Below are 26,871 nucleotides of genomic sequence, written 5' to 3'. Positions count from 1 at the left end.
GGAGAGGTAGCTCAAGGTCTGGAATGATCATTACTCACTGTGCCCCTCTGAGGACAGCACAGATGATCTAACACATCTGGGGCACGGGAAGATGAAGTGAAGCCTCCACTAAACACTGCACACACTTCCAATATTCACAAAAAAAACCTTAAGGCATGTCTGATATATACAAAATAATTTATTACTGTAAACAAACATTTGGCTCATACAGAAAAAACATCTTGCAGTCAAGGCATTTTGTTTTAAAACGTCTTTGACCACTTAGCTGTGAGCCCAGCAGGCCATTAACTTCTCCTAAACTGACACATTTTCCAGTTGCTGAAACACTGTCTGCACAGCTAGTCCATCGGTGACTGAAAGATTGAAATAATGGGATCTTCATGGTTGGTAACCACAAGGACACTGCGGAACTTGTCAAACAGCGTCTTTAGCTGCGAGCGCCTCATGTTCTCATTGTACATAATCTCTTCCAGGTGGTGATGTCCTCGGAAATAGTGCAGTAGCCTGGAAGCAGTTAACAAGAGAAAGAGTTTCACTGACTGATCAACAGTGTCAATCATCCATGAGACAGGACTTTTGCACCTCTGATGGGAGCCTTCATTGCTGTGAAGGTGGCAGCACTGGAATGCTGAGAAGCTCTCCAGACACTTTTGATCTCCACCTAACTGCTGGTAAACTAACTCTTTAGCCTATGCTGCCCAATTAAATTTTACAATACTATGCAAGTAGATTTATTCAAACCACTGAACAAATACTTTTTTATCTATTGAGAGACATAAACATTTCATTTCTAAGATATGAGGCAAAGGCAGGCAATCAGTTAGTTCATGTCATCCATGTACACCGCTCTCATGTTTGAACATAAAACAGAACAATGGCAACCTTAATGACACTTAATAAAACAAGCACACTATGGTCCTGTTGTCAGTTAAAGGCAGATTTAATCACCTCGCAAACATCCGCAGATCCTCTGGATTTTGTGCAGCAGGGATGTTAAGAATAAACTGCCTCTCGTGCTCTGACAGGCTGGCGAGCAGTGTCTCAGTCATCCTCTTGTTGAGCGGGGAGTCTCCACCAGTTAGCAGCTCTGCACTGGAGTTTTCCATACTGGGACTGGTTAGGGTCATGTCATCACTGCTGGCTACACAAAACAAGAAGAATGTCAGATTTTATAGTACAGAGTTAGAGCCGTAAGAGCAGAAGAGTAGAGGCGGGAGGACATACTCGGTGAGCCAAAACTGAGCGCACTAGGGGTACTGAGACTGCGACCTCCTACTCGGGCAGCCAGCGGAGGGTCTTCATCCCTCAGCCCAGGCTCATCCTCACTGGGTGGTACCAACAAGCACACATAAGTGTGCAGCTGGATCAGGAGGCGGCGCTGCAGCATCCAAACCACCATCTGGATTAACTGGGCCTGGTTAACCAGCAGAGCAGCAAACTGCATTAGGATAAACTGAAATAAGGGAATCGGAAAATGCTCACGTAACCAGGTCAAATATGTTTTAAAATAGATCCACAAGAAAGAGTCTGATCCTGTTCTCATGAAAAATGGAGGATGCATACACTAGAGACGATGTCCCTTTGCCATTAATAATTCATCAGGACCTACACTGCCAGAACAAGACGAAGAATGATGGCCCACCTCAAGGATTATAAGTATTATAACTTATGTTTGTGTTCAGTTTTCATATATATTTCTGTCTTCAGGACATAGATATACATCAGATTATTTCATTAAACATGCCTGAAATCATGCAAATTTAAAAAAAAGAAAAACTGGGACATTTTCACAGGTTTAATAAAAGTATTTCTCTTTTGAAATGCTTCACACATGTATTCCACATCATGCAATAACCCCCACCTCCTGTGTGGGAGCTTCCAGGGGATTTCTAAACTCAGCCAGTGAGACAGGCAGTGAGAACTTGGCTAACATAGAGGGCAGATCATGACCAGGAAACTGCCGGGCAAACTGCTCAGCCAATGGTGAATATCTATTCAGGGAGAAGAGAACAACACAGAGCTTATTCCATCACAGAACATCTTTTAAATTTAATTCCAAACAGTGTTGCAAGTCAGATCAGGAAGCCTCTCTATATGAGGAAATGCCATGGATGAGTGCTTAGCATTAGTGTGCTTCATTTCCTCTTCCCAGCTGGCTTATATCACATCAGATACTCACAGGCAGATGTTGGCATGCGGAGACAGCATGTAGACATTATTCTCACACAGTGGGTAGATGATAATTGCCTTGCCCCAATAAACCAAATGAGCAGCAATCTGAAAGATCTAAATGAGAAAATATTTGTCAATTAATCTCTAGGATGCCAAATAAAAGCAAAATAAGCAAATAAGAGCTACACATGGGGATTTTCTCAGATTTGCATTACATATATCTGCCACTAGATGACAGTAAGACCACTGACTAAACAACTTCTGAAGGTTATACTTTTTTAAAAGTATATATGTATGTACAGTACACTTTTTCACATTTTAACTTTCCTCTATTCTATCAGTGATGCATACTGCACAATGATTTATAGATCTTTGTGTATTAAACACAACTAATGCATCTTTTAGACTTATAAAAACTAATTTCATCTGATAAATTCATGAGAATCACATCTGACATTTTAAACTGGAAATCTGATCCAGGTAGTGTGACTGTCCTGTACCTGAAGTAAGGCCAGGTCAGCATCCTGAGCCAGCTGCTGCAGGTTTTTCACTGCTGAGCAGGTTTTAATCAGGCGGATCAATGCAGGGGAGCAGTCCAGGGGAAGCTGGCTGAGGAGTGTTTTCTCATTTTCCAGAAGCAACAGGGCATGATAGGGTCTGCAGGATCAGACACACAATACGGATTCTAAATGAACATACATCCACATACAAGCAGACTCTGTTTGAAAGAAACACACATTTAGTTTATTTTACATACAAAGACAAAGGTATACATATTAAACTGTTTGTTAACTAAATATCCAATCAGCCAGTCATATGGCAGCAACTCATTGTGTTCAGGTATGCAGACATAGTCAAGACAGTCAAACTGAGCATCAGAATGAGGAAAAAAGATGATTTGAGTGACTTTGAATGTGGAACGGTTGTTGATGCCAGAAGCTGCTGATCTACTGGGATTTTCCCACACAGACACAGGGCTCTAGAGTGCGACCAATTTGGTCGCAAATGCGACCAAATTTTTCAGTGGTGCGACTAAAAATAAATATTTGGTCGCACAGGTGCGACCAACTGTTCCGGTAACAAAAAAAAAATCTCTGTAACTCTCCGTGTGGTCAACAACAGACACACATTATGCCCCTATCGTGGACTAAACCAATCAGAGATAGTCAGGGGCGGGACCTCTCTGATTGGCCGTGGTCCAGTTGAAAGTGCAGGTGGAAGAGAGAGGTGAGTAGCTTGAATAAAGCGATATCAATTCATTAACGGATTCCACACAAAGACGTAAACACGGAGCGGACCCAACACATCAGAATCAGCTTCGTCTTTCTCGGCTTTCTCACCCGACGGCCTGAACACGGACACGCTGTCGGAGCTTAGCGATTCTTCGGGTCCGCGCTGTGTTTACGTCTTTTTGCGCTGATTCTGAGCTGCAGGTTTTGCCTCTCTCCAACCAAAATTCACCGAGCCTGCAGCAAAAGAAGCAGCAAACTGCGCTTCACATTTGATCAATGTCGTCATGAATTCCCTCTGACTTTTGCTGTTTTGCTTCCACCACGATAAAAATCACACTTCCTGCACAGCTCTCTCTCTCTCTGTACTTCAGGAACAGTTTCCCGTCTCAAATCTGTTTTCTGCATTATTCATTCGCTTATTACCCACCAGTCTAGCGTTGTTTACAGCGCTTTTTCTTTTTTCACTTAAATGACCTCGGACAAGAAAGCCTAATTTCTGCTGTTCAATACTGAAGAAATTTAAATTTCTTAAAATTATGCAAAATTGCAGAATATTTTTAAGGTTATCTGCTATAAAAAGCCAGACCAGGAAAATCTCCTTCATGTTTTCCTGTGTTTTATTCTCAGTTACTTTCACACAAAGGCATCTGCTGTGATTTTCACAATTCTGATGAAGTCTCATGTGTATCAGTACTGATACATGATCAGAATTATAATATTTCTGACTGTCTGAGGCTAAATTGAATCAAATCAGGACTTTGAGAACCGGAATTGAATGGATTATAGAAATCAGTGATGATACTCAGCCCTAGTGAGCAGCCTAGGCCTGAGAGAAGTGGATGTACTGTAGCTGTGGGTAATAAGAAAAGATGAAAAGAACTATTGATAACTTTTTTGTTAAGTTAAGGCCTGATCTGTCTGAAATTCATAGCCAGTGCTCTGACACGGTGCCATCAATATTTGAATGCTGAAAAAGCACAGTGTATCCAGGAAACACATTATATGCTGCAATAAATGCACTGCCCAAGTGTCCCCTCTCCCCACGGCCTTTCAGCAGCAGACAGCAGCAAACAGGTCGTCAGAGGAGGCCAAGATGATGATTAAGTTTTTAACATTTTCTACAATATTGACAAAGCACTTTAAGCACAAGTTTGTTAGTTAATAATTTAGAAATTAATATTGTCTGTATGGACTTCCTCCCCCAAAGAAAGTGCACATGTAAAACTGCGGTGTTAAGCGATGCGGTTGAAAAATTTGAGTGCGCCTAACTTTTGTGCCGGTACGCCTAAATTTTTAAAGTTAGGCGTACCGGTGCGCCCATGTCAAAAAGTTAGTCTAGAGCCCTGAGACATCTTTCAGGTTTACAGAGAAAAAGGTGAAAATGCCTTTTAGATGCAGGTCAGATAGGAAAGCAACAGTAACTTAAATAACTTGTCAAAACCAAGGTGTGCAAAAGAGCATCTCTGAATGTACAACACATTGAACCTAGGAATAGATGGGCTACAGCAGTAGACCACCCCACTGCCACTCATGTCAAATATGAACAGGAAACTGAGGCTACACAGGCTTACACAGACTCATTAAAATTTGACAGAAATCCCAATTGCATTTACAAACTGACAAATCTGCAGCAACCTGTTTGTGATGTTATTATGTCAACATGGCCCCAAATCTCAGAAGAATGTTTCCAGCACCTTGTTAAAACTATGCCGTGAAGAATTCTGAAGGATAAAAGGGGTCCAACCAAGTACCTGCACAGGGCAGCAGCAACTAATGAGAGAGCTGATCAAAATTACAGCTATTACATTGAAATGCCAGTAGGCGGCACTAAAGACCACACTAAATTCTGCATCGTTTGAGTGCTTTATATATTAAACACATACATTTGCTTACCAAATACAATCCAGCTAATTAAGGCACAAAACTTCTTTGACATAAACTGAGGGGAAATTAGACTATTCTGACTAAAGGGCTGAAGGGTAAGGTGACCTGTGGATCAAAGAGGGATTTTGACAAAGCTGTGTTATTTGATGGTTATGTATAGACCTAAGCTGACTAGCCAACGTAGTACAACTGTGTGCATTTGAATGATTGCTGAAGTTATAAGTTGTGATAAGTCCATTTTTAGCAAATTAGTTTGTACTTTAATATTCCAAGCTGGCTGTCACAAAATGATTGTTTTCTGGCCTTAACAATTTATTCATATTATTATGATTATTAGACATTATGAACACAATTGATTATATCACAAATGCAACTGGATGAACTTATTTTGTCATGAAAAGATGCAATGTGTGAAAAAACAGAAGGAATCCACAGAAACCACAGAGTAAGTTATGAATGTGTAATATAAATAATATCATTTTAAATATGACATAAAAAAGCTATTACACCCATGTGTTTATGTTTTGACAAATGAGGTCTATAGGTGTTTTTAGTTGGCCATTTGTAGCAACACAGCCCACATCTGCTGATTTTATTTCATCTAGAACAGCTAATCCCCCTTCCCCACCCTTCCCGTGTCTTTAACTGTAAACAAGATACTTCTAGTTACAGCTAATCAAATAAGATGTTGTGAGATGTAAGAAAACGTCACATAAAAAGAAAAACAAATCTGTAATATACCTTATGGCCTTAAGGCTGCGCTCTAATGCCTCTGGGGGGATGTAGGTGTCACCAATCCTGTGGATCTTGTGCGGCAAACAGAAGCTCACCTCCAGCCAGTCGTTGATGTGAAGTCGCACCACACCGGTTGTACAAAGGCTGAAAAAGCACCATCATCACAATCAGCAATTGCAGAATCATATATTACACAAATTTAGACAGCAAATCCAAACAAATGAATGTAAAATGCATGTGGTCACACACCTGTCATACGCCTCCTTGAGGTCTCTTGCTAGCTTACACTTTGGAAGAATTTGTCTAAATGGGGACTGGGGGCTTCCATCTGCTGATACCAGAAGCAAAATACCAATATTCTATGTTAACAAAGATGTAAGTCTGACTAAGACCAAGCTGCAAATTTGATGTGTAGTCTGAGCTTGTATCTCACTTTCAGTCGTGGTAATTTCCTCCTGGACGGCCAGCATGAGTTTGGCCTCGCGGGTCAGATACTGGCAGCGGCGCTCCTCGTGCTGCAGAGCAATGGCAATGCGGCGTGACAGGTTGTGCATGCAGCTGATGACGGATGGGTCAGCATTTGCCTGCAGGCCAGAGATGAAAATCAGCCACTTTTTAAATGTCATAATTATGCAAAGAAAGAAAAATGTATCTGTTACACTTTGATTATAACACCAGTGCTTTTTTGTGTGGATGGTAAATGGACTGATTCTTATATAGTGCTTTTCTACTCTCCCGGAGTACTCAAAGCGCTGCATACAACATGGATCAGTTCACATTCATGTCCAGGCTGTCAGTTGTTAACTATTAAACATCCCGTTTATTTTACACCTAACGTCAGTTAATGATCTTAGCATGGCACCCGCTGAAAGATGAATGAATATGACTTAACACGCTCAGTATAAATGTTGTTTTTGAGCACATCTTTGATGTTTATTTCTTGTCATATTTACGCAATTCAATACAAAGGCTCTGCAATAATTTCTACATCTTATAATGTTAAGAATTACGAATTGCATTTTGATTAAACTTGAGCAGATGTGAGGTTGTTGTACATGGAATTATTGTTTCTTATAATCAGTCCACCTTAGGTATGAAAACAAAGATGGAGAAATGTATATAACACAAATTTTTTTTTGTTTTACTGAGCTATTTTTACTTTATTGAGGAATTTTATGCAGCTTTTTTTTTAATTGTATTTTATTTAAAATTTTACTTTTATTGTAATAAACTTTTACTTCTTGAGCTCCTATATTTTATTTTACATTCTGATTTTTTTTTTAAATTTCTTTTGTACAGTTTTCACACTACGATACTGTTTTGTTATACAGTGTTTTAATTCGTATAGTAATATTTTACATGTATATAAGTTGTGTTTAATGTTTTTTTTGCTGCTTTGACACAAGAATTTCCCAACATATTGGATATAAAGTAGATCTTACTTTAAGGTAAATGGACTGGTGACTGGTTCTTACATAGTGCTTTTCTACTCTACGTGAGTGCTCAAAGTGCGTGATAAAACTTTCACAAGGATACTTTGGCATGCAGCCTGGAGCACTAACCTTCTAATTAGTACCTCCACCTCCTGAGCATGGATCAGTAGCATCAATGCGTATTAGCCAAACATTGTTACAGACTATATGACTCTTGTTGACGTACTGGTAAATAACTTGATATTTACAATTGTCAGTGTTTATAACTTATGTGTTTTGTTACAGTAACTGTTCCCCTACTTCAGATGTTAAAAGGTGTTTCAGGCTTCACATGTAGACAGGTGAAAATGTAAAAAGCAGAGTCAAGTGCTTTTGCCAAAGCAAAAGTAATAAAACTCTAACTTTATAGATATGTTGACCAATTAGAAGTCTACAAACAACAACAGTGTTTTTGACACTGATGTCAAAAATGAGATAAAGGCACACACCTTTGATGATGCAAAACAAATCAATCTTCTCCATTTAAATATGGGGTTTTTTCAAAGGCTCCATGTCCAGTGAACTAAAATGCTGTTTACGTGTAAACAAAGGCCAAAAATACCTATGTATATGTGGAGCCTTTTAAATAGTTGAAAAACTCAGAAACTGTTTATAATGGAAATGTCTTTTTACCAACAAAGCAGAAGTGGATAAATAACTACAGAAATAAAATAATCAAATAAAATATCTCTATTAGCACTGCCCACTTGGGTCGGGGATGAGTTCAAGTATCTCGGGGTCTTGTTCGCGAGTGATGGGAGAAGGGAGCCGGAACTCGACAGATGGATTGGTGCTGCGGACGCTGCACTGGTCCGTCGTGGTGAAGTCTCCGGAAAGCTGAGTGTAAAAGCGAAGCTCTCAATTTACTGGTCGATCTACGTCCCTACCCTCAGCTATGGCCACGCACTGTGGGCAGTGACCGAAAGAACGAGATCGCGGATACAAGCGGCGGAAATGAGCTTCCTCCGAAGGGTGGCTGGCCTCTCTCTTAGAGATAGGGTGAGAAGTTCAGCCATCCGGGAAGGGCTCAGAGGAGAGCCGCTGCTCTTCCACATCGAAAGGAGCCAGTGAGGTGGTTTGGGCATCTGACAATGATGCCTCCTGGGCGCCTCCTGTGTGAGGTGTTCCAGGCATGTCCCAGGGCAGACCCAGGACACGCTGGAGAGATTATATCTCTCGGCTGGCCTGGGAACGCCTTGGTGTTCCCCCGGATAAGCTAGGGGAGAGGGAGGTCTGGGCTTCTCTGCTTAGGCTGCTGCCCCTGCGACCCGGCCCCGGATAAAGCGGAAGAAGATGGATGGATGGATATTAGCACTGGCAAGTGGGCAAATTGTTATTTTCACCATCAACTTCAACCATCATCATCTTCTCAGAAGTTCACAATTGGTGCATCCCTATTCAATGCAAGTTGATATGGTTTTATTAGAGAAATAAGAATATCAAATAATGTTAATTATAAACATAAATAATAAACATACAAAATACATGAAAACAAAATGTAGCAGTGTTTGGTTTACATACTGCCATGTGGGCCTGCTGTGTTTTTGTACAGAATTTCCACAGTTGCCAGGAAGATATTAAAAACATGACTAAGTACTTTTTGCTTGCTCTTACTGGGAACCATGACTCAGCATGGGGAGGGGCGCACTGGTCAACGTGATTAAGCCCCCCTTCCTCCCTCTAAGTTACCATGCTCTCACTGATAAAGTATACTGGAATATTATCAGCTACCCATACCACTCCCATTCACAGATAAAAAACCCCCCACAAAATCTATGTGTCCCACCCAAGCTAACTAAATGTAAATTATTATTAAGTTTAAAGTTTCCAATATCAAGAGTTTTACAGTTACAAACATTTGGCCTCGCAGGTCAGGTACCGACCTATATCTGACATATATCAGTATATCTGTACATTTGCCCGTAGTACATCTGTATATTTGCTCTCCACTTATCTGTATATAATTGCTCTTATTGCACTTACTACTCTTGCACTTCTAATTAGATGCAAATTGTACTTCATAACCCTGTATTTACACATGTGTAATGACAATAAAGGTGAATCCTAATCCTAAACATTTAAAATTAAAATCAAAATACATCTTGTGCATACCCTGAGTGCAAATACCACATTAAACAAGATCATTGTTGGCATTTCTCTCTTGGGTGAAGGATCTGTTTTAGAAACCTGCAAAGAAAAAAAGACAAACTTATCACCAGATGCAAAATCTAGACAAGCCTTTATATTAAAATGTCAGTTTACAGTTTGTTATTTTGCTGTTATAGTCAAAACTACTAACTGATGCCATTTTTTAGATTTATTTTTTTCTTTGGAAGACTATGACAAATAAAACCTGCCACAACTTTTCCAATGTCCAGTGCAACAAAATCAAATGTTGTAACAAAAAGAGCAGTACAGTATTTAATTTGATAAAAGGAGGTCTCACACTTTTCACTTGTAAAATGAATTAAATAATTAAGACCTAATCAAAATGCTATGGAACCTTAACCTTAAGGCCTAACTTCCATGATATGTCACACCAGCCTTGTACAATGATCTTATGAATTTACTGTGGACTGAAATGTTCAGTTTAGGTAAACAGAAGTGCTTCATGGTAATTTTAAGTCAGATACAGTAGGTGTTGTTGTAAAGAATAAGTGCAACCCTTGTGACTTTCATATTTCTCTATTTTCTCCACCCTGTGTGATACACCATTATCTTAGCAACACATGCTGTGAGTCATTAGACTAAAAGACTGACAGCAGGGAGCTTCAGCCAAATTTCAAACAAGCCACAATTGAATATAAAACACTTTTATTCAAGCTAAGTACCGATACACAACAATATGATAATAATAATAATGATGATAATAATTATAATAATAGTTGACACTTTCTATTGTTTATTGTTTATGTATTAGTCAACATACATCAACAAATTTCAAAACAGCGCAGCATTTCGCTAAAAATCAACAAAGACGTAAAACATTACAACAACAATAATTTGCCATTCATGTTTGAGTTAAGCTCTGCAGGTACTGCTTTAGTGGCTTCTTAAATGAACCCCTGTTTTTGACCAGTTTGGTGTTGCTTGGCGACCCGTTTCAGAGAGAGGAACCTCTGTATCCGATTGTTCAGTCTGACGTCACTAGCCGTGTCTGGACCTAAACTCCGCTGCAGGTCCATATATCAAACGATCACTATGGCATTACTGAGAGTTGAAAAACTGTCTAGTCTTTCATCTTTAATAAAATGATCAGCGTTCTGCTCTACCAGGTGTAACAATTGAGTTTAACATCCAGGCATCCATGAAAACAGAATTTATGACATTTAACGGAGTTAGAAGTTAGCAGGGAGTTAGCTCGCTATCTATCTAAATACAATATAGCATGTCCTGACTGCGGGGTTTTGGAAACAAATTAAAACGTACAGCTCTGCTATCACTTCCAGCATAAATGAAGACAGAAAACTAAACAGCAGTGACGTTTGTAGGGTTACTGAAGTTTGGCTAGCTGGTATATAATGATGTGCTACGTGACCGCTAGCGACACAGCTATGTTAGCATAATATAAACAAGCTAACTTTTTTTTCCACTCGATAAAAGTTAACGTGAGTGTTCTCGGTGGTCAGGAACAAATGTAATTGCATGGCAGGATGCTGTAAAAGGACCAAACTTCAGCCAGGAGAACAACTGAGATAATCCATCCTAGAGCTGGGCGATAGAACGATAACGACATGTATCGCGATATAACTTTTACTCGATAGAGAAATTAAGCTATCGCGATAGACCTCGCCGCTCTTGTCCTCTTAAAAAAAAAAAAAAAAAAAAAAAAAAGGTCAGCCGATCCAAATTCAGTAGCGCAGAGCCGAACCAATCACAGCCGCAGCGTCACGTCGCGTGACTTGTTACGTACAGCACAAGTGCCAAGCCGCACGTGTGTTTGTTTGGGAAGCAGCCAGCGGGTAATGGAGCCAGCGCATAATGGAGGAAATGAGTGTGCCGACTAGAAAAATCAACCGAGCGTGACCGAAGAGAAAACAGATGATGGTTCCAATGCCGGAGAGATTGTCGAACGGAAGAGCCATAGAAGTTCCGTAGTGTGAAGGTATTTCGGCTATTTCAAGTCTGACAAAAAACAGAGTAGCTTGCACTGTAAATTGTGCCGAAAGCAAGTCTGGAAATACAATAAACTGGTGCATGCGTCACACTGTGCGCCACGTTATTGTTTCGGTGAAATGAATTTCTACAATACTGTTAATTCTACTCTCTGCAGTGTTTAAATGCTTACATATACACACAGTTACTGTCCCTCCACACATACGACTCTGTTCTGCTTCTATGCCCCAGCTTTGTTTACTTTTTCCCACCGAGGCTTCTAGACTTCTGATTGGCCAACATTTCGGCACGGTTAGGAATCTAGCGCCACCTGCTGCTTTGGCATGTTCATAGCAGCGTTTTCTTTCATTTCTCCCTTTATGTGTGGACGGGATTATTTTTTAAAACGAAAACGGAAAATCTCCGTTTTCAAAAATACCCGTGTACGTGTGGACGTAGCCTCAGTCTCTGACTGGAAGCGCTAATTCATCATTCGGCTTTTGTCAGACTAAAGTAACTGTTACAACTGTTTGAAAAGCTAAGCTATACAACAAGGAGAGATTGAGAATTTCCTTTTAGTTCTCAGTTCACTTGATATTGACAAAAGTTAGTCAGTTTTGTCTGTTCTTCTGTAAAACAAACTAAGATTTATTTTTAGAATTAATATTTTGTTTCTAAGTGGAATTGACAATTTAGTCTGTTTCGTTTGTTCTATTTTGAAACTTAAACGCTTTAGCGGCTGCCTTTTGTGTAGTTTGCAATATTTGCCTTTATTTATCTGAAAAAGTCTCATGTTCCTTAAGTACATCTACCCTGTTGAACTTATTATGGGAAATAAATATTTAAAAACAAGCTGCTGATTATTTCACATTTTACTTGTGAGCAACGGCACATTTAAATCTTACAAATATAGTTATTTGGCTTATATCGTGATAGATATCGTTATCGCCTGAAATGAAAAAAAACATATCGTGATATGAAAAAATCTCATATCGCCCAGCTCTAATCCATCCACAATACGAGGTTAGTCATTCACATACTGCTGCATGGGCTGGGCTGTAGTTACATCCTAAGGTTTTAAAAACTGAGCTTAAATAAATGATTAGCGGTAATAAAAGCCGAGGGAGGTCAACAGTGATCACTGACAGTTTTAGGAGCTTTCAGAGATCAAATAGAAGAAAATACATAACATTAAACATGTTAACAACACAAAAGCCATATTAAACGCAGACTACTTTAGACCCGGAAGTAGGATTCGTCGCGTCATCACTGAACAACCGGATGGAACAGCTCTTGTCATAAAATTAGTTCAACTCTGAGCTAAAGAATTCACTTCACGTGTCACGAGATCGTGGCTAAAACCAGTACTTACAAAAGACATGTGGCACAGATTTCATAATAAAGGAGTTTGCATAAATAAATAATAAAACACGTGAATTGAATTGTTTATCAACAGTGAAGCAAAATATTTGCTTATACATGTTGCACGCATTTGTATTGTAGGAGCTTTCAACAGCACATGACCACATTAATGAGCAACACTCCACATGTGACAGAACAAGTGAGCAGATGTCATTAATCAAAACAAAGGAGCTGGAGACCCAACAGCTGATTAGTCAGTCCTATTATATTTCTTTAAAATCAGTGAACACTGTGCCAAGACTCTCACTCTATCTTACAGACCTTCATTTAGGCCTCACTCCACATGTTTAGAGACTAGGGCTGCCACGATTAGTCGACTAGTCGCAATTATGTCGACTATCAAAATCGTTGACAACTAATTTAATAGCGGAAGCGTGGTTTGAAGCTTTGTAAGATCCCAAAAGACGCAGTAATAAGTAGTAGGATTTAAGAGTGTAATAATGGACTGAAACAGAAGGTGGCAGCACTGCATGTAAAATGGTAAATGGCCTGCATTTGTATAGCGCTTTTCTAGTCCCTAAGGACCCCAAAGCGCTTCACAGTACATTCAGTCATTCACCCACTCACACTCACATTCACACACTGGCGATGGCAAGCTACATTGTAGCCACAGCTGCCCTGGGGCGCACTGACAGAGGCGAGGCTGCCAGACACTGGCGCCACTGGGCCCTCTGACCACCACCAGTAGGCAAACATGGGGTTAGTATCTTGCCCAAGGATATTTGGCATGCAGCCAGGAGGCAGCCTGGGATCAAACCACCGACCTTCTGATTAGCGGCTGACCTGCTCTGCCACCTGAGTTACAGCCACCCACATGTACAAGGATGCCAGCTGCCGTTAAACCCCGAAGAAGAAGAAGCAGTGTCGGGTATCGTAGCTGTGTCCAAATTCAGGAACCCATCCTTCTGTGCCCACATTTGTAGGCCGATTACATTACAGACTGTCCAAATTCGAAGACTCTGACAAAAGCGGCCGACAAATGATCCTACCTGGATGATAGGAGGATGCTGAAGCAGGGTGGGGTGGCCCACAAATCGAACATTGTCTATCTTCAGTTCAAACTTCTTTCCACACATATCAGATTTGGTGGCCAGGATTGTGGAGAGGACGATGTCAGAGAACCTAAAAGAGGGAAAAACCCCAATAAGAAAATGTGCAGTGTGGGGAGAGCGCGGACATCACAGACACAACTGAGATGAGTGAGAAAGTTTAAATTAGCTCAGTTTGCTTATACTTTTCACATTCCTGTCTATCGGAGAGGTTACATTAATCAGATGCATCTGCCTGTAATTAAATTCAACAAGTGTATAAATGGAAAACAAAACTTGTTTGCCTACTAGAGAGGCGAAAAGAGGAAAAAGGCCTCTTTGCGGAAAAGGTGCAATCGCTGTATGAATGAAGAGTGTGAAAGACTCATGCTGGTTTGACTTAAGTAACTCATGCTGTGATCAAAAGGACACAAATTAAGGTGTTAACTCTCGGAAATAAAAAAAAAAAATTAAACACACCACAGACTTACTCCACCACCACAATTTGAACTGTGTTCTTTAAAGTTTACTCTACATGCTAAAGGTAATATAAACAATACAGACTAAAGCTTCAATGATAGCCTTAAACTCATATTTTGTAGAAACCAAAGCACTGATTCATTCTTGTATGACATTTTAAAAGGATTGTGTACTTAGATCAGGGTTGGAGATCCATATAAGACACAAAATAGGAAAGAAGGGGATAAAAAGACAGGGGTGATCTAAGCGAAGGAAAGGTGGTTTAGAATGATTTCGTCTTACCCTGCTACCAACTGTTCGTCAGTTAGTGGAGATTGCTCTCTGAAATGGGGATTGGGCCACAAAAAAGAAGAAAAAAAAAACAAACAAAAGGGAAAATGCAACACACAGTTGGGCTAAATGCATAAAAATGGACATCAAAACAAGCCGAACAAACATGTGATAGTGTGATGTGAAAACACTGGTGTGCTAAAGTTCTAATACCAGCAGTGCTGGTTAGTGAGCTTCTATACCCGCCTCAAAGGTTTTCAAGGTAACTAAGTTTGTAATAAAATATGACAGTACAATAAAATAAGTCTGAATTATCTTTATGGTTAATACAGTTAATGTAGTGCTTCAAAAATTTTTAAATGCTGCTGGTGGGAAGTAATAGAATATATATCAGAAAAATCATAATTCTGATTTTCAACAAAAATTTTCTTATTTTTGTTCTGCTAAATTAGTCTGGAAAATTCCTACACTACCTGCCCAATATCTAAGATATGTTTCACGTCATGAACACCAAATGAAAGCTGCTCTTATGCAATTGAATGGCACTGCTTGCTTTAATAAAGCTAATAATAACAAAATGACGTAAACAAAGCTTCTATGAATAGGTTATTTTACAGACTTATATGAACATTATACAGCTATTGACACATATGTGGCATCACTGAAAAGCATTTTTACTCTTTTGTTTTACTCAGTAGATGAAGAAGAGTCCCAGCTAAATTCAGAACGTGACTGCTGGTGTGGTTACACAGTAACTGCCTTGATGGAATCTACTAGCATGAAAGACAAAATAGAAACTCATCTTAAGATAGGACTGTGCGATATGACCAATATCTCATATCCCGATATAAGAATTATATCGTCCTGATAACGATATAAATCACAAAAATGTAACATTTTCTGTAAATTCTGTGAATCTCGGGCAGCTCGTCTTGCGGGAAGTGTTTCCAGCTGCGTGTCATGTACCTGGAGTCGCGTGTTTTAAACGATGCATGAAACTATACATTTTTAGACATAAGTTGTAAAGGCCGCCGTTTTCTTTGTGAGTATTTATCACACAGCGTGCTGCGGGGAAAAGCCTGTTCTAACGTTTGAGTCTAAGGTTTATTTTTTAGCACCTGGCGGCTCTTTTTAAATTCTCATCCGTAAATACTCTGCTCTTTCACGTGATTCAGTTTATTTTGAAAAGTCTCAACAGGATCTTGAGCTTTATTGTGAAAGGTTTATGTGGAACATAAACAAGCGGACACACGATGCTGTTACCGTCGTTGTTGCTAACCACAACGCATAAAAACAGGCGCTTGTCCGTTGTAGTGTGGTTATATAAAATATAAGAGAAAGAGAGAACTTTAAGAAATTTATATAGCCACTACAGTAACCATCAAAACGATGAAAAAATATTGCCGTAAACAGTTTATTTTGCGACACCATGAAACAAACGATAGCGTAAAATGAAACGATAGACGTTTTTATATCGTCATCCGATATATATCGTTATATCGAACAGCCCTATCTTAAGATGCACATTAGGGGGTTACATACACTCACTGCCCACTATACTACATACACTTGCTCAACTGCTTGTTAATGCAAATATCTAATCAGCCAATCACATGGCAGCAACTCACTGCATTTAGGCATGCACAGAGTCAAGTCAAATTGCATAACCAACTCTAGCATTTACACAGAATGGTCTAAAACCGAGAAAATGTTAAGTAAGTGGTGCTTTTCTGGGTGAAAATGTTTTGTTGGTGCCAGAAGACAAAGGAGAATGGACAAACTATTTTGAGCTTAGACTCAAGGCATGCAGAAGAGCGTCGTTAAAAGCACATCACATCAAACCTTTAAACAGATGGAAAATGGGACCAATCCATTACTAGTAAGGTGTACCTAATAAAGTGGCCAGTGAGTGTATCTCTTAGCAGCTGGGAAAAGTGAGTCTATCCAAACAGCACCTCGGGCTGTGACAAATATTAGGTACAAAGTGAGGTGAACGTTTTTGTTTTTTTTAAAAAATATATCATATACTGAACTGTTTTACTCAATTATTTTATCAGTTTAATAAAGTTTATTAAAGGTCATCCACACAATTAATTAAAATCAGTGGTTCTCAACAGCTCAACGTTTTCAATAACCTAATAGCTTAACCTAATAGTTTTTCCTGGTAATCCCCACTCTCCCACAGTTTGAGAACCACTGATTTAAAATGTGTGTCAGCATCTATAATATTGCTGAAAAACAAAAAGTGTGTCTAGATGGGGGAAAAAAGATTACAAGCATGATGGAGGAAAACATAATGAGCTTAATAAGCTCATTTGGATCTCAGAATGAAACAGTAAGTTGAATAATACATAAAAAAAATGAAGATTGTAGAAATACCTTGAATCACCATCCTGGTCATCAAGCTCATCCCCAGATGTGTTCAGCACATATGGATTCCGCTGTTTTGCTTGTGGACAGATATCAGTGAGAGTTAGTCATTATGAAAAATACATATTAGACTCATAACAAAAATAAGAACCACTGTGAATCTGACTTCAACTCACTAATCATAAAATTGTGTTAGAGAGACACATGCTTTTACTGTCCTAGTTCGTGTCCCTGTTCCTAGTAAAAGCCTCTCAGCATCAGTACTGTGCCAGTATTTGCCAAAAACACAATTGCTGGTATTTAAACTGCTGTAAATAACTTCACGGCCTACAGTCTCAAAGATATCGCTCATGAATGATATGACGTCATTCTGAGCGAGAAAGAACAGTCCTATCACAAGGTAGAACTTTTATATATCTCTGAATTATCCAGGTAAAAAGTGTCATTAAAATGCATTTTTAAGAGAAACCTGGGCCAGTCCTGATCTAGAACACAGTAGGTGCAATAACGCTGAGACATACAGATACTGGCAAATCAAGTAAATGCTTTATTTTATATAAAATCCTGTTCGGAAATCTTTTTGACTGCAGCCTATTTCCAATTATAAGAAAGGTTATTAGGCATAAAAGACACACAGAAACAACTGCAATGACTTTTTGGTGCAACACCAGCAACAAGAGGAACTTGTGAATGAACAAAAGTACATCAAATTTATGTGGCACATCCACCAACAACAATCTGAGAGGCCAAGAGGGAAACTTCAAGAAGGAAGAACAAGCAGACCCGATCCTCCAAAAAAAAAAAAAAAAAAAAAAAGACAATCCGCAGTTCCAAAGTCGACAATCACAACAAAAGGGGCTGTTGGTCTGCCCTGGATTACACTGCTGCTTTATTATCTCCTGTAAATATGTAATTACGTGGAAGCGACATCTGTGTGTGCGTAAATGTTTATGTTTCTGCTTCATGCTAATGCTACCCCTACCTGAGAGAGATGACGGACACTCAGCGACCTTTTGGTAGGGATATCGGAAAAGGAGTTTGTTCCCTCGGCTTCCAGAGCTAACCAGTATGACGCTAATAGGGCTGGTTTTGTCGCCGCATTTGTATGCACTACTTTGGGACTGAGGGTACAAGGACTTTCGGTCATCTGGTAGACCGTCTGACGGGTTGAGCATCATGTTAGCATTCTAGCTAACTCCTCAGTTAGCTTCAAACAGACAGGGAGCGTAATCTTGCTTCACTTCAAGCTTAACACTGGTGTTTGCCATACAAAGACACCGACCAGAGACAAATTATAGCCTGACTAAAGTTAACTATAAAGCCTTGATATTATACCCTACCGCACATCCATCCGCCACTGTTGGGATTGTTTTGTGTCACTGTGAAAACTGTTCGGCTGAAACAAGGAGGGCAGATATCATATTCTTCCGCTACTACATAACATAATCTACTGCGTCACTCACCGTGATTTCTATAGATTTTTCTTCCAAGGAGCGAGACTTTCTTGAATTGTTGTTATTAATATTTTTGAATTAGTCTTGAGCAATAGATGCCCAGGCTTTATGAGGGTAATTTGAAGTTTTCCTTTGCACGTTGACTGACTTTTCACTTATTTTTTAGTCCTTCAGACTAACTTAACGTTGAGCTATGAAGACCCAATCTAAGACATGAACCAGTGCTGTGTCAACACATTACAAATAACCTAAATGAACTCCTAATTAACTACCGCAGATCTCATCAGCATGAAAAGCAAGAAATTACTCTCTGAGTCAGAAAAATCACTTTGAGAATCTTTTGAAAAAAAAGTTGTCAGGAATACATAATTTAGAGGATGCATATGCAGGACAACGAGAGCCCAAGAAACCAAATATAGCTCAGAGAGAGCGTTTGTGTGGGACAATGTGGGACATGTTACTAATGCTTCAAGGTGATTGGAAATTGTTGTTTATCTTAATTTGAAAATTATAATATAATAATAGATACACATAAACAACTGTTTGTGTATTCTGTAGATACACAAACAACTGTGAAAGACAATCACTCCTCTAATAAGTCAAAGTTGTTTTATTTAATGATATAATTCATGTATTTATTTGTTTATTCTTATTTAATTATACACTCATGAGTTCGTTTTCTATTGCCATAACTTTCTCTTCTGTACCATTTTTGTGAGATGTGCTAATTTTAATAAAAATTCTATTATACTTTTTTTTATTTTTTAATAAAAAAGTACCTCATAAAGTGCCACACCAGGTCGCTCGATTTTCATGGGATTCCTAAAAAGTATATTTGTAGATGTCAACAAATATTATTTAAGGACAGGGAGACATGATATAGTTGCAATAAACAGATGTTGCCATGCATATGTACATGAATTGAATATATGCACTGCAATAAACACTCATTGGCCACTTCATTAGGTACATCTTGCTAGTACTAAGTTGGACTTCCTTTTACCTTCATAACTGCATTAATTCTTCATGGCATAAATTCAACAAGGTGCTGGAAACGTTCCTCAAAGATTTTTGCATTTGCATGACAACATCACACAGTAGGTGTGTGATCTATGTTGTGAATCTCTCTTTCCACTGCATCCCAAAGCTACTCTGTTGGATTGGGATCTGGTGACTGTGGACCAGTAGGAAAAGGATGACGATGAAATGGTAAAAGTCCAAACGAGATATCCAGGAACTAAATTGTTTCTAAAACCTATTTTCATTTCTTGTCCATTTTTCTTTTCTTTTCTTTTCTTTTCTTTTCTTTTAATAATAATAATAATAATAATAATAATAATAATAATAATAATAACATTTTTTTTTTTTTATAAAGCGCCTTTCAAGACATGCACCCAAGGACACTTTACAATTAGATAAAACACATAATGGAAAAATGGAGGAAAAAAATGGAAAAAAAGAACAATAAAACAAAAGCACAAGCTAAAATTAACAAACAGTGGGTTCACAGTGAATATGCAGATTTGAACAGATGGGTTTTGAGTTGAGATTTAAACTGGGGGAGATTCTTTTTAAATCTCTGTATGGATCGGAATATGTCTGAGAACAAAACACAAATAACCCTTTCCCCTGTTTTGCACAGTAATTGTAATCCGCTCTAATTTTAGTTTATCTTAGCTCTATAAAACAAGCTCGTCAATGTCAAATTTTATCCACTAGATGACGCATTTGGGCGACTGTGGGAGCTTTGACTTTAGATCCAGATGAAGATGATGGATGGATGGATGGCTGGATGGATTGCACTCTCTTTATTCTCCATTTTGAATATCACGTGAGTATAGGAACTCTGTTTATTCACTTGCATGCATTTAGAGCTGCACTATAATCCCCGGCTGACGCCTGCAGAAATAAAGCACATTTTAACAGTGGTAACTTTGTTTGTTCAAAAATAATGAGGAGATATGCATGAAGATTTTTGTAAGATCTTCTGTCATAAAGTACTAAAAGACCCGGGCACCCGGTGTGTATCAGTTCCAAAACTTTCAACCGCGCCCTCACAATATGTGACACACTGTTATCATTAATTTTAGAAAACCACTCCCTTTTATATCAAACTGTACATTTTTGAAGAAGCCAGAATAACCGTTCTCCGCTGGCAAAGATAAGGAATAAATTACTGTAAATAACTCGCAACAAATATACAATTTGCTGACTCACAAGGGCACACACCTTATTCTCACCACCCCGGCACTTTTCCAGGTGATCACGCCACAACAGGTTGCAGCCAGTTTATTGCATTTCATTTTTCTATAGTTTCAAAGCGGGAACATGTCAGAAACCGGAAGACTGCTGCACACCTTTTTGTTTGTAAATGTGAACTGACACTTCAGAAAACTCAGTGGTACCCAAAGATTCTAAAATAAAATAAAAAAACAAAAATAAAAAAAATCAACACTACTATATCCATAGTCGCAATCGATATAGTAGAATGAATGCTGGTTGAGAATCAGAGGAGATGGCAATCCGTTATATAATATTAAATATCTTTTTAAAAAAAACGTTGTAATGAGGACAAAGAAATGTAAATAATGAATGAGTCGGGGCATATTTCTTAATTAAAAAAGTCATTAATGTTGTTTTTGAAGACAAAATTAAACTGACACAAAAGGATTCTTAGTGTTGAATTATCGGGTATAGGAACACCTGAAATGATCGCACAGAGAATGAGTTTGAGTTGAGTTTTTTATTTTATTTTGTTTTTATTAGTGCATATGACAACAGAGTTAAAGAGATACGATTTTAAAATCACTTTTATGACTGTTGCACATCTTTGATGAACTGGCACTCCAGAGATTTAGTGGTACTGTCTACCCAGGGCAGAAACGACCACGGACAAAAACTTCTGCCAGGCTTCCTGGACCTCAGCGGTGAAGACGCTGGGACCAAACTTAGCGGCCACACACAGGCTGATGCATTCAGCGAGCACCTAAAGTGAGAGAGTTGGACAAAATAATTAAAGAATTACTCCTGATCTAATAGTGATAAATGTTTCTTGGTACTGGTGGGGACATACCCTGAAGTTATCGGGATCCACGTGGAGCTTCTCAGAGTGCATAGCGCTCAGTTTGGCGTAGGTCTTAGTGATGTTGTCCAAGTTCTTCACAGCATTTTCCAGACCACCCATCACGGTCTTCCCGTGCTGTGCCACTTTGGGGTTTCCCATAATGGCAGCGTTGGTGGACAGGTCTCCAAATTCTTTGAAGTATCTCTTACCCCAGGGGCACACAATCAGAAGCCTGGAATAAGACAAGAGACAGAAAAAATGACAATTTTAATGCATATAATTTAAAAAAAAAAATGCATTTTAATCTAAAAAGACAAACATACGTGTAGATGCATTGGTTTCAGTTCGGTTTTAAGATTATAGGAAGAGAAAGTCACTCAATACATAAATGTGTTTCTAAATTGCAATGAGCTGCAGGTTACCTGCTGAGGGCCTGGGGACCGATTTCCCCCACATCGATTTTCCCCCAAAGGCCTATGATGGCCTTGCGCTCAGCATCTGTCCACTCGACCATTTTGACAGCGTAAAGGTTTTCACGTAGCTTGTGATCAGAAACCTTTTCGCAAACGCCGATCTTCGGGAGCTTTTTATTAATTACATAGTGCCACACCTCTTCGTCCTGGAAGCATCTGATTGGACTATAGCCGTCAGGCTTTTGGGTTGTTGCCCATGAGTAAGATAATCTTTACCAGATTATAAGGAAAAAACGCAAACACATATTTTTATGTAACAAATGTAGAAATAAGTATAAGAATTATAGACTACAGGTCTTTATAGACTGTTTTTAACCTATACGTACAGTAAAAAACATTTAAACCTCGAAAGTGATTTCTGATCTTTCGTAAGTGATCAGATCCCAACAAGCTGGCCTGAAAGTAGGGTAAATACCCGTTTCTGATGTATATATATATATGCAACACACATCTCTAGTAAAGAAATGTAGCCTATTTTATTTGAGAACAATTCTCCAACCTCTAATAAATAGGATACAAAGGATAAAGGTGCTGTGCAGTCGCACATGAAGCGCAACAACCAGTCATCCTTTTATATCTCACATCATGCCTCGGATATGATTACTTACCAAGATTTTGGTAAAAAAATATCTTAATTTTTGATTATGTGGTGTCATTCTGTGAGTGCTTATGTTGTCATCTAATTCTCTAATTCTCTCTTGAGACCAAACGAGCGTTTGGCAGCGAGAGATTATTTGCCACTTGTTTCATATTTTACACTTCGGACATTATTTTATAAAATATCACATTGCTTTTTCAACAACCTCTTGCTATTTAATAATTTCTTTAAGGGATAAATATATTAGTTTCTTCCCCAACAAAATAAGTCATATCTTAAAAACAAGGAGGGGCGTTAACTTTTATCTCAAGAAATACCTCGGAAAGTGCTGGATTTTTTTCTTTATCGCAGAGGTGTGGTTTAAATGTGATACTGGGTGTGGTCCATTTTGGTGTTATATAAAAATGATAGTGACAAATAGTCAACACTTTCAGTTCAGAAGACAACTGAAGAAAACGCAGACATGAGTCTCTCTGGAAAGGACAAGGCCGTGGTGAGGAACTTCTGGGCCAAAGTGTCCCCGAAGTCAGCTGAGATTGGAGGAGAGGCACTGGGGAGGTTGTATTGAGCCCCTTTCTTTTCATTCTTTATTCATTCATAGTTTTAATTAATTAGTAAGTACTTATTCATATTTCCATCATTTGAATATATATTTTACAGGATGCTGACTGCTTATCCCCAGACCAAGATCTACTTTTCTCACTGGTCCGATCTGAGTCCAAGCTCTGCGCAGGTGAAAAAGCATGGTGCCACCATCATGGCGGCCATTGGAGACGCTGTGTCAAAGATTGACGACCTTACTGGAGGTCTGTCTGCCCTCAGCGAGCTCCACGCTTTCAAGCTCAGAGTGGACCCTGCCAACTTCAGGGTGAGCTCACCCAGTAACATCCACGCAACAATGATCACGTTGTAGACAGAGATTACCATTAGTCAAGAGGCAATATAGACTTTTCGACCTAACATATGCATGTGTTTTTTGCCTCACAGATCCTTTCTCACAACATCATCTTGTGCATGGGCATGTTCTTCCCCGCAGACTTCACTCCCGAAGTCCACCTCTCCGTTGACAAGTTCCTCCAGAACTTGGCTCTCGCTCTGTCCGAGAAATATCGCTAAAACCCGGCAACTCCGGAGCCACTGAAGCCTGTCATCTACAGTAATGTCAATAAAACTTCTTAAAATGGCAGGGCTCCGTTAATAAATATAATAAACTCTGGAAGCTGGTCCTTTCTTCTTTGTCTGAATCCCTACACTATTCACTTTTGACATAATTGCAGGGGTGTGTTAAGAAATTAAAATAATAATATTGTAGTGACAGAAGGGGGTGTGGGAGCATAGGAAAAGAGAAAATTCAATCAGAAATGAACATACAGTTATGTTCATTTTGAAACGGACAAAATAGAAACCGGCAGCGTCACCCTTTGCAAAGATAAGAAGTAAAATATAGACGCCTTTTTAAGAATGAGCTTAGGAGGTTTTAATTTCAGATAATACAACATGGATAATTCTAACTACAACTTACTGGCTGAGTTAAAAAGAAATGACACCACCCTTGTTAATATTACTATCATTATTATTATTATTACTATTATTATTATTACTCTCATAAACATTTTCAGTATAAGTGCACAATCCCTTGTGAAAATCTGCTCTTGGAAGGCTTGAGTAGAAAAACAAAATGCAATTGAAAATGATCACACAAAGAGAATTTTATTTAACTGGAAATTTATTTGTCACATGCATCAGCTTCGAAGCGCTAAACGGAAGCGCTGCTGTAAATTATTTGGTTATGAATGTGAACTATAATTCCACAAGTTCAGTGGTACTGTTTGCCCAAGGCAGAGACGACCACAGCGAGGAATGTCTGCCAGGTCATCTGGACATCAGGGGCGAAGACTTGAGATCCAAACTTGGAGGCCACACAAAAAGCGACAATTTCAGAAAGCACCTAAAATGAAAGGGAAACAATAATAATGGCATGCTTCATCATTATCACTGGTGGAAAAAGTCTCAGATCACATACCCTGAAGTTGTCAGGATCAACACGGAGCTACTCAGAGTGCATAACGCTCAGTTTTGGCGTAGGTCTGCTTAATGTTGTTCTTCACAGCATTTTCCAGACCAACCATCACAGTCCTTCCGTGCTTGGCTAGTTTGTGGTTTCACATAATGGCAGCATTGGTGGACAGGTTGCCAAAGAGTTGGAAGTGTCTCTGAGTCCACTGATACACAATGAGAAGCCTGAAATAAAGAGTCTCAATTTTACTTTTTCTTTTATTTCGATTGCATTAAGTTGTTTTCTGTGCCAGATTAATAAAAACAAAACGAAAACAAACAAAAGAAATATCCTGTTATCATGCGGTAAATAACAAGGCATGTAAAAACAAGAATAATTAATTTGATGATACCAATAAAGCGTCGCTAAATCGTCATCCAACATAACTCACCTGCTCAGGGCCTAGGCGCCAATTCCAGCCCCATACATCTTTCCCCACAAGCAGTAGCGGTTTTTGATACGGGCGGCATCTTGGTGGGGGGCGGCATCACGGGCATCGGCAAAAAAAAATTAAAAAAAATGCTCGGAGCCTACTCATGCTGCCCCGACATCAGCCAGCGCATATTGGTAATGGCATAGGCACCGATCGGTTTTCTATCGCCCATTTGCTGGGAGTACGGGCGCCCTCCGTTTGCGAGGTGCGCCTGCTGCTTGCGGCGCAGGGAGGAGAGGGCGGGGCGGCGGGGGAGTCTCTGGCTGGCTGGAGCAGCATCTAATAACTCGCAAAATAAAACAAAATAAAAACAAAACAACAAACACGAAAACACCAGACATTATGATACAGACTTATAATTTGCACCGATGTTTTTTCGAAATTCTATACATGAAAAGTGAGCGCGAGAGCCCTCGGTGCGCCTGCTCGCTGCTGAAGTCAAAGTAAACTTTATTGTCATCTCCGCTACATACAGTCAAGTATATAGAGAGACGAGACGACGAGGCTCCAGTTACAGCAGTGCAAGAAAACAAACAATAAATATAAGAAGAGTAAGAAAATAAATATACACTTAAAGACTCGGGGTAATGGGATCAATAACAATTTAAAATTTATTATATTTTATATTTTGAATATTTAATGTCTCACACACAACCCGTGGAAACGGGTTCATAATGATGTAAATCCAATCCCATTATGTATTCATGATTTGAATCCTGGGTTGTGTGAAATCCCAGAAATACACCTTAGACAAAGTGAATCTGTGAACTAAGGTGTAGGTCTATTAGGTTATGTTGTGGTGATCCTCGAGTTGGGGGATTTGTGCTCATACTGGAGTGCAAAATTAAAACCAATGGAAGATGGACAAGAAAAGTTCAAAGCCATCAGGTGCTCAGTTTAGAAAAAATAGAAAAGAAGAGAAGGAGGAACGAGCAAAAGATATGGCGGGTCATCTTAAAACAATCAGGATCAGAATACTTTATTAATCCCTAAGAAAATTATGTGGGTTACAGTTGCTCCAAGAAGAAATTGTAAAAATAGTAACAGTAACAGACTAAACTCCAAACAATATATCCAATAATATAATATTAATTAGTCATTGTGAATTGTTGATTTGTCCTGTTCTCATTATATGACGAATTATGATGGCTGTTTGGTAGCCGTTTGCATACAATGCATACTCTCCCTCTCTTCATGTGTGTGTGTGTGTGTGTGTTTCTCTGGTGAATTTCGACAACAGTTTTATGTTAATGTACAATCCTTAATATGTTTTATGTGTGTGTGTGTGTGTGTGGGGGGGGGGGGGGGGGGGGGGGGGGCGGCGGCAGAGGGAGTGCTCGCCCGAGGCGCCAAACAGGCTAGGACCGCCACTGCCCACAGGGACGTGATCGCGCTGAGCTCAGCGCCTGTCCACTCGGCCATATTGATAGATAAGATTTTCTCAAGCTTCGCTGAAATTAGTCTTCGTTCACAAAACTTAAACACAAACTAAGGACAAAGAAACGTAAATAATGAATGAGTCGGGGCATATTTCTTAATTAAGAAGTCATTAATGTTGTTTTTGAAGACAGTCTAAATTAAAATGACACTAAACGGTTCATAGTGTTGTATTGTCGGGTATAAGAACACCTGA

The 26,871-nt window shown here is 39.2% G+C and overlaps 3 protein-coding genes and 1 long non-coding RNA gene across 9 annotated transcripts; 1 reads left to right on the top strand and 3 right to left on the bottom strand.

The window, feature by feature from the left end:
• Positions 1-190: 190 nt before the first annotated feature.
• On the bottom strand, positions 191-18,528 carry nprl3 (NPR3-like, GATOR1 complex subunit). Of its 6 annotated transcripts, none has more exons than XM_085351725.1 (14): positions 18,143-18,528; positions 17,170-17,239; positions 14,803-14,841; positions 14,002-14,134; positions 9,608-9,682; positions 6,457-6,607; positions 6,273-6,354; positions 6,030-6,167; positions 2,673-2,829; positions 2,180-2,286; positions 1,862-1,991; positions 1,225-1,438; positions 949-1,141; positions 191-504 (listed from the first exon to the last, which is right to left on the bottom strand). In XM_085351725.1, the coding sequence occupies exons 1-14, from the start codon at positions 18,336-18,338 to the stop codon at positions 339-341; spliced, it is 1,851 nt and encodes a 616-aa protein (XP_085207851.1). In that variant the 5' UTR covers positions 18,339-18,528; the 3' UTR covers positions 191-338. The 6 variants fall into 6 exon arrangements, with proteins under 6 accessions (XP_085207851.1, XP_085207854.1, XP_085207853.1 ...); XM_085351728.1 differs by having other exon boundaries at positions 1,225-1,414; XM_085351727.1 differs by having other exon boundaries at positions 6,273-6,351.
• A 2,873-nt stretch (positions 18,529-21,401) lies between these two features.
• LOC146633948 (hemoglobin subunit beta-A-like) lies at positions 21,402-22,254 on the bottom strand. The gene is made up of 3 exons (XM_085351724.1): positions 22,101-22,254; positions 21,688-21,910; positions 21,402-21,600 (listed from the first exon to the last, which is right to left on the bottom strand). The coding sequence occupies exons 1-3, from the start codon at positions 22,190-22,192 to the stop codon at positions 21,469-21,471; spliced, it is 447 nt and encodes a 148-aa protein (XP_085207850.1). The 5' UTR covers positions 22,193-22,254; the 3' UTR covers positions 21,402-21,468.
• Positions 22,255-23,182: 928 nt separating this feature from the next.
• On the top strand, positions 23,183-23,989 carry LOC146633947 (hemoglobin subunit alpha-A-like). Its single transcript, XM_085352654.1, has 3 exons — positions 23,183-23,307; positions 23,410-23,617; positions 23,737-23,989. The coding sequence occupies exons 1-3, from the start codon at positions 23,213-23,215 to the stop codon at positions 23,863-23,865; spliced, it is 432 nt and encodes a 143-aa protein (XP_085208780.1). The 5' UTR covers positions 23,183-23,212; the 3' UTR covers positions 23,866-23,989.
• A 505-nt stretch (positions 23,990-24,494) lies between these two features.
• Positions 24,495-25,422, bottom strand: LOC146633946 (uncharacterized). Its single transcript, XR_014906145.1, has 3 exons — positions 25,197-25,422; positions 24,773-24,990; positions 24,495-24,697 (listed from the first exon to the last, which is right to left on the bottom strand). It is a non-coding gene; the product is annotated as an uncharacterized LOC146633946 (long non-coding RNA).
• Between the last annotated feature and the right edge of the window lie 1,449 nt (positions 25,423-26,871).

This window comes from Diplotaxodon limnothrissa, linkage group LG4, assembly GCF_057381915.1.
Source record: "Diplotaxodon limnothrissa isolate DT_005_m linkage group LG4, D_limnothrissa_male_GT1.1, whole genome shotgun sequence".
NCBI lineage: Eukaryota > Metazoa > Chordata > Actinopteri > Cichliformes > Cichlidae > Diplotaxodon > Diplotaxodon limnothrissa.
Note: the sequence above shows the minus strand (reverse complement) of the source record. Positions and strands in the feature narration are given on the sequence as shown.